The following is a 10,086-nucleotide window of genomic DNA, read 5'->3' on the forward strand; positions in this document are numbered from 1 at the left end:
TTCAGTCTGGTTCATCCCAGCACCGTAGGGACAGCCCTACATTCCTGAGGTTCTGGGCCTGCCCCTCCTTTGCTGGTTAGAAAGTCCAGTTCAACAGGTAAGGGTAATAATGAAGGATTCCCTACAACACCGGCTCCCCCAGAAACAAATCACCAGTGGTTAGTTTTCTTGAATTAGGCAGTGGCCTTGCTGATGCTGCCGGTTACAAGAGGACAGGACTCTCAATGGCGCCAGGTAAGTCACACGGGCTGATTTCTTTTCTCATCCACACACTCGTTCCTTTCTTAGGAGGGGTCCCTAGCTGCTGCAAGGGTCAGCGTGGAGGAAGGACCGGAGTGCAGGGCGCTTGTATCTCAGGGCCTTGGGCGTTTCGTTTTCAGTCACAGGGGAGAGCAGCTTCAAGGTCACAAAGCACCAGGTGAGAAGGGCGCGGGGGGGGGGGGGGACGGGGGGGGAGCAGTTTCTGGCTTTGGGGACACCCGGGGCGGGCTCCTCCCACGGCGGAGCCTCCTCAGGCACGTGTGTCAGTGGGGGCACGAAGTCCCAGCCCAGATGCGCTCTGGTGGCAGCTAGCGACCCTTGGGATGCAGGACGCCCGACACCCGGCGCATCCCAAGGCTTCCCAGGTAGTGCGGAGAAGAAAGCGAGTTGGAAACCAGATGATGCTCTGGATACTGCAACTCAGGGGCGGACGAGAACCTAAGTCCCTCCTCCGGGCTCCGCACGCACAGAGAACCGGGTCACCGCTGGCGTGCGAGCCTGGGGGCTGACCAGGGCGCGCTCCCGGGTGCCCGGGGTCGCGGCCCAGTCCTGCCCCCACGTGCGGGAGCGCAGAGGCGCAGAAGGACGGAGAAGGAGGGCGGAAGAGCACACAGCGCCTTTGCAGGTACGAGTCTGCCAGGCTCTCGAGTCAACGTCTTCCTGCTGGAGAAAATTCAGACGGACTGAGCAAGATATTTATGGAAAGTAGGGCATTTTGGAAGCATTTCATAACTTCTCAGACGGGGACGACGGCACCTCCCGTGCGCGGAAGAGGCGATGTCCCATCCCCCCCCCCCGAGCCCCCAGACATATGCGGGGTAGCGGGGTCACCCGGGACCGGGCGACCTTGGCGGGGCGGCGCGACCTTGAGGCCTGCGTTCGCCTCAGTTGCCCCCTCTGCGCAATGGGGACACGCCCTGATCGCCGGGCTGCGTGGGTCCGCCCGCGCCGCAGACCCCTCTCCCCGCGCGCCCTCGGGCTCCGCCGGTCCCCCGGGCCTCCGTCCCCGCGCCCGGCCCCCATCCCAGTCCCCACGCCGCAGTACCGCGACGGAGCCCGCGGGCGGGAACCTGCCTGCGCCGCCAACGCGCACGCGCGCCGCCGGCCCGCCCCGCCGGCGCCGTCTCAGCTCATAGGCCAGCCACACCATCACTCCGACCGGCCAGCGGTAGCGATTGGCCAGGGTCCGGGCGCGCGACCGGCCGTGGGCGGGGCCCGGGCGGCTATAAAAGAGGCCGCGGCGGAGCTCGTGCCGCCTTGCAGACGCCGCCGCCCCGGAATTGCCCGCGCCTCTTAGCCATGGTCAACCCCACCGTGTTTTTTGACATCGCCGTGGACGGCGAGCCCTTGGGCCGCGTCTCCTTCGAGGTCGGCGGGCGGGCGGGGTGTGCCGGGCGGGCGCGGGCGGCTCCGGGGCGGCGGCGGGCGGGGGGCGAGGGCGGGCGGGTGGCGCCATTTCCTGATGAGGGGCCATTTTGGGAGGCCGGGGGCGGCGGGGGAGGGGCGGCGGCGGACAAAGGCGGGGCGGCGCGCACGTGTTTAGGCCGCGCGGGGTCGCGGTGGGGGCTGCGTGAGGGCGATGCCCGCAGGCGCGGCCGCGGGGGTGTGCGGGCGGCGGCGGGCGCACTGCGGAAGCGGGCCCGGCCCCGCCCGGCGGAAGCCAGTGGCGCCCCCGCCCCGCGCAGACGACGCCGGCCCCGCCCGCGCCTAACGGTCCCCTTCCTTCGGCCGCCTCCCGGGAGCCCGCGGCCCTCGGGGTGCGCGTCCCCGCTCTCCTCCGGGGGCTCGGGCGGCCCCGCGAGAAGGGCGGGGACGGGGCGGCCGGGAGGGGGTGGCGTTCACGCGCGGAAAGGGTGCGGGCTGAGACGGACGCCCGCGGATTTCTGTGTTGAGTGGGCTGTACGCCCGCGCGCGGCCCGAACTCCCGGCCCTGAGATGGCGGCGCCTGCTCCGCAGCCGGAGGGAGGGTTTGGTCGCACGTGTTCGAAACGGTTCGTGGAGGCCTGAACAGCTGTCCTCGCGGACGGGCTTCGTCCCCTCGTGTGTGGCCAGGACGCGCCCCTCACGCGCGGGAGGGGTTCTGCGGGAGCCTCGCCGGTTTCCTGCGGTCGTGCTCGGGTGGGGGATGGGGGCACGTGGGAGACGCCCCACGGGCTGCACGGCCGGGGGTGGAGTCCTGTCTGGTGCTGGATTTTGGGGGGGGGGGGGACGGTCTCTGTTACTCTGCGCGACCCCACAGGGCCCCGAGGCTTCAGGTAGCGGCTCAGGTTTGGGGCCAGTGGTTCTTGGAGAAGCATTCTTTTAGGGTGAGAAAGTGGGCTCGTGCTCGGGAGCTCCCCCCCCCCCCCAGACTCCGTGAGCCGCAGTGGGGGGCAGGTGTGGTGAAGTAACGCTCCGTCTTGTCTTACAGCTGTTTGCAGACCAAGTTCCCAAGACAGCAGGTTAGTTGTCTTGTCTAATTCACTGTTACCTGTTCGGATTTTAGTTGTGTGTGTGACCAATGTTTTTGTCTCTTAATAGAGAATTTTCGTGCTCTCAGCACTGGGGAGAAAGGATTTGGTTACAAAGGTTCCTGTTTTCACAGGATTATCCCGGGATTTATGTGCCAGGTATGAAATTCATGGACTCTGGTTTGGGTGATGGTCCTTGAGCTTGAGCTAGAGCTAGGAGAAGGCAGCATGAGTGCATGGGAGCTGTTTTCTGCCAGTCTGGTCCGGCTTCACCTTCTAGTCCATTTAAACTTGAGTTTGAAGCTAGGTCTCTGCAGACTTGGCTTGTTTTCTGACGCTGTTGCCAGAAGTGACAGGTTTTGCTCACTCCACAGGGTGGTGACTTCACACGCCATAATGGCACTGGAGGCAAGTCCATCTACGGGGAGAAGTTTGACGACGAGAATTTCATCCTGAAGCACACAGGTCCTGGCATCCTGTCCATGGCGAACGCCGGACCCAACACAAACGGTTCCCAGTTTTTCATCTGCACCACCAAGACCGAGTGGTAAGGGCAGATCCCTGCAGCAAGGAGCGCTGCCCGCTTCAGCCTGGCCTTGTTTCTAGCGTGGGAGGATGTGAGAAAGCCAAAACGGGGGTCCGTGGAGAAAGCAAGATACCGAGCATAGCACAACGTGGCGCTGAGCTGAGTAGTTAAGACCAGTACTTGTGGGGTGCCCACCGGCTCGGTCTGCAGAGCATGCACCCCTTTGTGTCCAAGTTGGGGGTGGAGGTAATTAACAACAATAGACTTAGAAAGCAAGTGAACACAAACTACAAAAGAGTAGTACTTAGATCTCCTTGGCCTGTGGGTGTTGGCCCTTTTTTAGGGGTCCATTGTAAATTCGGGAGTTCTGACAGGAGTTGGAGAATCTTCTGACTCCTGGTGACCTATAGTGTTGCCGTTTCTGTTAGAAGGATGAGGTGTTCAGTGTTGATCCACATTAACTGGTACTGACGACTGTGTAACCCGGCCTCCAGCTGTTCTTCCGGGGGTGCAGTACTGCTCTGTGGGTCTCTGTTCTCGGGGTGCGGCACAGGCTCAGTGGCCCCTGGGCACCAGTGCTGACGCTCCCATCTCGTTTCCAGGTTGGATGGTAAGCACGTGGTGTTTGGCAAGGTGAAGGAAGGCATGAACATCGTGGAAGCCATGGAGCGCTTTGGGTCCCGGAACGGCAAGACCAGCAAGAAAATCACCATTGCTGACTGTGGACAAATCTAATAAATTTGACTCGTGTTTTATCTTAACTACCAGACCATTCCTTCTGTAGCTCGGGAGAGCGCCCTTCTGCCCCCATCTGCTCGAAATCTAGAGTCCCTGTGTTCCTGCCGCAGTTCCACGGGTCCTGTGTCCTCCTTACTCCCCTCCAAGTTTAGCTGGATTGCAGAGTGAAGTTTATGATCATGAAATAAAAGCTAAACAACACTTGTCTGTCCTTGTGTGGCGCGGGGGTCCTGCAGCTCGCATTTTTGGCAACACTGCAGTTTGCTGGATTCCACAGCTGCCATTTCTGCTTCCCTGGCCCAAAGGTCCTGGGGTGGGGGGTGTTGAAGATGTGGGTGGGGGCAAGGAAGGAAAGAGCCAGGATTTTGGGAGGGAGGTGGTGACCACGGGCAGGCGGGACAGGTGTTCCTTTAAGGGGAGCGGGGACAAATTTGCACTTGGCACGTGGACTGGCACCACAGTAAGTGGAGAATCCCTCTAACACTGGAGAATGAATGCGCCACTCGCTCTTCTAAGACCCCATTATTTCTTGGTTTTGATGAAGTTTGAAAAGGGTGTTAGGATATGTTAATTGTGCTGTTTATCAGCAGGGAAAACTGAGTGTTGGGCCTCAGGCTCTGGGGAAGGGTCTTCGGATCCGGTTTAGTCTGGGGGTATAGAATCGGGGCAAAAGGTGTGCAGTAAAGTCCAATTCTGGAATTGTTGACAAAGTCTGGTAGACCCTGGCCTGTGGGGGTGCCTGGTACTGTGACCCACGGTCCTTGCTCTCCCCGAACAGTGATCCCCTCCTGGCCCCTTCAAGGTCCCACAGTCACTCAGTCACGCAGATCTAATGGTCACAAGCTGTAAGATTTGGCAAAGGAGAGGCCCTTCCCCCTTTAACTGGGCTGCAAACTGGTGACCAGAGCTAGTTGCACAGGCTGAGGGGCACCCTCCTCTCCCTGCAGGGCCCCTCCCCACCGGGGCTCTTGACCCAGAGCCATTTCTGTCCTGATGGTGTGAGAATTTGCAATTTGTAATTTGTCGGGCTGCTGGCTGCTTCCTTCACCAAATGCTTGTGCCTCTGGGTGTGTCCCATTTCCCCTGCTCCCTGGGTGACTGCAGTGACCTTTAATGTCCATGGATGGCTTGTGTCCAGGTGGTGATAGGCTTTCATCAACCCAACCTCACTTAGAGTTGTCCTCGAGCACGCGGTCACACCTGCCTAGTCACTGTGTGTATTCCGCCGCCGAGTGACACCGATGCGCCGCGCTGGGTACTGGAAAAAAAGGTAACCAAAGTAGAGTGGTGCCCGACTTAGCTTTCCAAGGGGCAGGCAGGCCAGCTGCCAAGAGTTGGTAACGTGGTGTTAGCGTGTGTAATGAGACCTCATCGGTCCCGAGTGGCTTTCCTGGAGAGTTTACCAAGTGAGGGAAAGAAAGGCCCAAGCCAAGAACTTGCAAGTGCAAAGGCCGCGCTTCCCATGCTCTGTGCATCGGTTTCCGGCTGTTTCAGGCTGTCGCCAGGCAGGAGAGAGCCGCCAGGCGGGAGAGAGCCAGAGAGAGCCATCAGGCGACCTTTGCACTGTCACTTCTATTATTAACGTAACTATGGAGGGGCACCTGGGTGGCTCAGATAAGCATCCAACTCTTGATCTTGGCTCAGGTCATGATCTCACTGTTCCTGAGGTCGAGCTCCATGTGGAGCTCTGTGCTGGCAGCATGGAGCCTGCTTGGCATTCTGTCTCTGTCTCTCTCTGCCCCTCCCCTGCTCTCAGGAGCATGCATGCACCCACTCTTTTTCAATAAGTAAACATTAAAAAAATAATTGTATGGAGATTATAATTATACACCATACATGTACTTTTTTTTTTTTTTTTTTAAACTCTTTAGGGACACCTGGGCGGCTCAGTAAGTTGAACGTTTGACTTCGCCTCAGGTCATGATCTTGTGGTTCATGGGTTCAAGCCCAGCATTGGGCTCGCTGCTGTCAGCACAGAGCCTGCTTTGGATCCTCTGTCCCCCTCTCTCTGCCCCTCCCCTGCTTGTGCTCTCTCAAAAATAAATACTAAAAATATGTAAGATCTTTGGCCTCCACTTTTTTCTATGTCATTGGCTCCTCAAGTGGTTCAGGACATTGACTTCAAGGAACGTGCTTGATTCTGGAGCTGCCCACTGCCACCCGTTCCTGTCCCCTGCTTGTTTAGCTCCTGGATTCTCTGTAAACTGGAAGCTAGGCCGAGAATCTCAATTTAGACACAAGCTCCACATTTGTAGCAGGAAGACTTTGTGGGTGACTGTGTACGCAATCCTGCCTCCTGGGGGGTGCATGCGACCTCAGGCCGACTCACCAGACAGCCCCCTGAGAGGCACTGTGTCCTCTTCCCAGCGAGAAGGCAATCTGTGGGCGATACTTTGCCTCAGTCTGAACCCCGTTCCCAGACCTTTCGCCTGATGGCTCTGCCTTCGCACCTGTGAACGATCTTTGCCTCAATGATTATTCTATAGTTGTAAAAACAATTTCAAATCTCTCCCTCTTCCAGTTACTAAGGGCTCACGAATTTTTACTGAACCTGTTACAAACAATACAATTTTCGACACTCAAACCACCCCCCGTCTGACCAGCAGGAGCCCCTCTGAGCTGCCCTGTGTTGCTTGGACCTGGTGGTCCCAGGGGTCTGTGAGCCCTTCCTTGTGAGCTGCAGTTATAAGAGGGTCTGGGGACAGCAGAGGTCGACGCGTCCGTGCAATTGGCCACCTAACTCAGGGGGAACAGTCTTCGTTTTCACAACCGTACAGTTCACCTGTGAGCTCCCAGCTTACACTCGTTTAACTATTAACTATTTGACTTGGCACATGTCACATGCAGGCACTTGAGGACACCTGTGTCTGCATGTATATTTTTGCTGCCTGAGACCCAACCTTGTTTCGTGTCCTCCCCTCCTCCTCCCTGTTCTCTGACTGGATTGTTTCGAAGCAAATTCCAGACGTATCATAGGCACAAATATTCTAGTAAATAGTTTGTCTCTAAAAGATACGAATTTGCATTTTTAACATAACCAAAATACCACTATTTGCATCTAAAATAATGATTCCTGGGCGCCTGGGTAGTACAGTCGGTTGAGCATCCAACTCTTGATTTTGGCTCAGGTCATGATCCCAGGGTTTATGAGATCGAGCCCTGTGTCGGGCTCTACATCGACAGCTCAGACCCTGCTTCATGCCCCCCCACACCTCCCCCACTCACGTTCTCTCTCTCTCTCTCAATAGATAAAGAGCATAAAACATCAGGCAAATAAGGGCCATTGATGAATACTTATGTGATAAAATATGGTGTGATAAAATAATTATGTGATAAATATGGTAAAATATTTTTTTAAATTTATTTATTTGGAGAGACAAAAAGTGTGAGCAGGAGAGAGGCAAGAGAAAGAGAGAGAGAATCCTAAGCAGGCTCTGTGATGTCAGCTCAGCACCTGGAGCCTGCTTCAGATTCTGTCTCCTCTGCCCCTCCCCTGCTCCCAAGGGCATGTGCGCGCACACACACTCTTTCTCTCTCAAAAAAAAAAAAAAAGTTTCCTGTTGGAGACACCTGTTAAGGCACCACAGAGGGAACACAAAGTCTGGGAGGGGACGGACTTCAACACAGGCCCGGGCCCGTGAGCGGGGTGGGGGACAGGTACATGCAGGGCAACAAGGACCACCCGTGGGGGGTGGAGGGCGGGGCCCAGCTGTTTGAGTTCGTCTCCATTAGAAAACAAAACAAGGGGCACCTGCGTGGCCAGCTCAGGTCATGATCTTCGGGCTTGTGAGTTTGAGCCCACGTTGGGCTCTGTGCTGACAGCGCGGAGCCTGCTTAGAATTCTCCCTCTCTCTGTCCCTTCCCTACTCAATCTCTCTTAAAATAATCTTAAAAAAAAAAATTCCTCTTTAAAAAACTGAAAACAATTCTAGGAACACCACAAGCAACTGCCAAAGGGAGGCCGGTATCTGAAGCAATTACCTAGAAAACTCTAGTAAAAGTCACTCTTCTCTATTTTGCCTTCTTTGCTATTGTTACTTTGGCTTCCGGAAACTACTAAAATTTCACAGGATAATCGCGGGCCCACTCAACACAGAAACCTCAAAATACGTGCTAACTGAATCCAAAATTGAAATGTTCTTTCTTATTCCTGCCTTGTAAATCAAAGAGCAGTTCGGCAGGAATTCTGGATGCATAAGGATGGCAAGCGTGTCCCCCATCGGCGCCCCCCGTGGAATGCTGGGACAGGCCCCTTCCAGGAGAGTGGCTGGCACAGCCCAACTGGCAGTTTTCACATGGCAGGTGCCAGGTGCCCCCCGACGAGGTACCGTAGGGAGTACAGTGTCACCTGGGAATTATTTTTGTGAAAAAGCAAAACGCAACAAAAGCCAACCCCTCAAGATCTGTCGGCTTACGGGAAATTTAGGGGAAAGACATCTCAAATACCAGCAGGATGCATTCAGTAAAACTGAGAAAATTCCACAAACAACCCCGTTTCTTTAAAAATTGTAAGGAAAAGGGAGGAGAAACCCATGGATTAAAAAGAAACAAGGTGGGGGGAGGTGCCTGCAGGACTCGGTTGAGCGTCCGACTTCGGCTCAGGTCATGATCTCGCAGTTTGTGGGTTCGAGCCCCGCGTCAGGCTCTGGGCTGATGGCTCGGAGCCTGGAGCCTGCTTCGGATTCTGTGTCTCCCTCTCTCTCTGCCCTCCCCCACTCATGCTCTGTCTCTGTCTCAAAAATGAATATAAACATTTTAAAAAATTTAAAAAAAATAGAAAAGAAACAAGAGGGATCAACAAAATCTAGGATATAGAACAAGCTAGGGCACCTGGCCGGCTCAGTCGGTAGAGTATGCAACTCGTTCTTGGGGTTGTGAGTTCGAGCCCCATGCTGGCTGCAGAGATTAAACAAACTTAAAGAAAAAAAAAGGGGCACCTGGGTGGCTCACTTGGTTCAGTGTCCAACTTTGGCTCAGGTCACAATCTCACAGTTTGTGAGTTCGAGCCCCATGTTGGTTCTGTGCTGCTGACAGCTTGGAGCCTGTTTCGGATCCTGTCTCCCTCTCTCAAAAACAAAAAAAAAAGATCCAGAACACGTCTGGATCTTGATTCAAACCAACCATAAACAAATTGATAGGAAAGTGTGAACACCAAATAGGTCAGATATTATAAAATGCTGTCAGGGCACCTGGGTGGCTCAGTTGGTTAAGTGTCTGACTTCAGCTCAGGTCGTGATCTCACAGTTTGTAAGTTTGCGCCCCACATCAGGCTCTTCACGGACAGCTTGTAACCTGCTTGGGTTCTGTCTCCCTCTTTCTCTGTGTCCCTCCCCCGCCAAATAAAGTTTAAAAAAAATCTTAAAAATAAAACATTAAATGCTGTTTTAAGATTGCGATTATGCCCCATCTTTAGAGACTCACACTTAAGTATAGATATAAGGCAGGAAGTCATGCCTGAAACAGGATTCAAACCAACCCACCAGGGAGCCGACAGGTGAAACAACACTGACCGCAGGAGGGTTGTTGGAAGGTGGAGGGTAAGTACACGGGGGTTCATTATACTCTTTTCTTTATTGTTCTGTATTTTTGAAAATTTCCATAATAAAATAAGTTTTTTTAAAATGAGAGCTTTGTTTTGATAGAGCTAGATTATAAAACATTGAAAGATCTTTTTTTAACGAAGACTTCCAAGCGGAAAAAGAGAGTTTGTGACGGACTATTAGTTGGTACATTAAACCTTACAAGTTACTTAAAAGCTGACAAAGTAAAATATTTTTTTAAATAGGGCACCAACTGCTGGATGTTACTATGTCAACAGAAGACCACTAAAAGCTGGAGGTTTAAGTAAAAGCAGAAAACTTATAGACTGAACTTTGATCCAGGTAAGAGTGTGGGCTCCGGAGTTCGCCGAATCGAGGCCTGTCTCCCAGCCCTGCGAGTCCTACCTACTAGATAAATGTCTTCCAGCAAGTAACTTCTGGGCACCTCGGTTTCTGCATCTTTAAAAGCGGGGGGGAGGGGCGCCTGGGTGGCGCAGTCGGCTAAGCGTCCGACTTCAGCCAGGTCACGATCTCGCGGTCTGTGAGTTCGAGCCCCGCGTCAGGCTCTGGG

At 54.5% G+C, this 10,086-nt stretch overlaps 1 protein-coding gene across 1 annotated transcript; it reads left to right on the plus strand.

The window, feature by feature from the left end:
• Positions 1-1,509: 1,509 nt before the first annotated feature.
• On the plus strand, positions 1,510-4,176 carry PPIA (peptidylprolyl isomerase A). Its single transcript, XM_047096875.1, has 5 exons — positions 1,510-1,629; positions 2,672-2,702; positions 2,782-2,870; positions 3,086-3,258; positions 3,840-4,176. Exons 1-5 carry the CDS (start codon positions 1,561-1,563, stop codon positions 3,970-3,972), a joined length of 495 nt encoding a protein of 164 aa, XP_046952831.1. The 5' UTR covers positions 1,510-1,560; the 3' UTR covers positions 3,973-4,176.
• Positions 4,177-10,086: the final 5,910 nt, after the last annotated feature.

The sequence above is a fragment of the Lynx rufus genome, unplaced genomic scaffold (assembly GCF_022079265.1).
Source record: "Lynx rufus isolate CCGP_SWC_20201006 ecotype Redwood Valley unplaced genomic scaffold, mLynRuf1.p SCAF_4, whole genome shotgun sequence".
Lineage (NCBI taxonomy): Eukaryota > Metazoa > Chordata > Mammalia > Carnivora > Felidae > Lynx > Lynx rufus.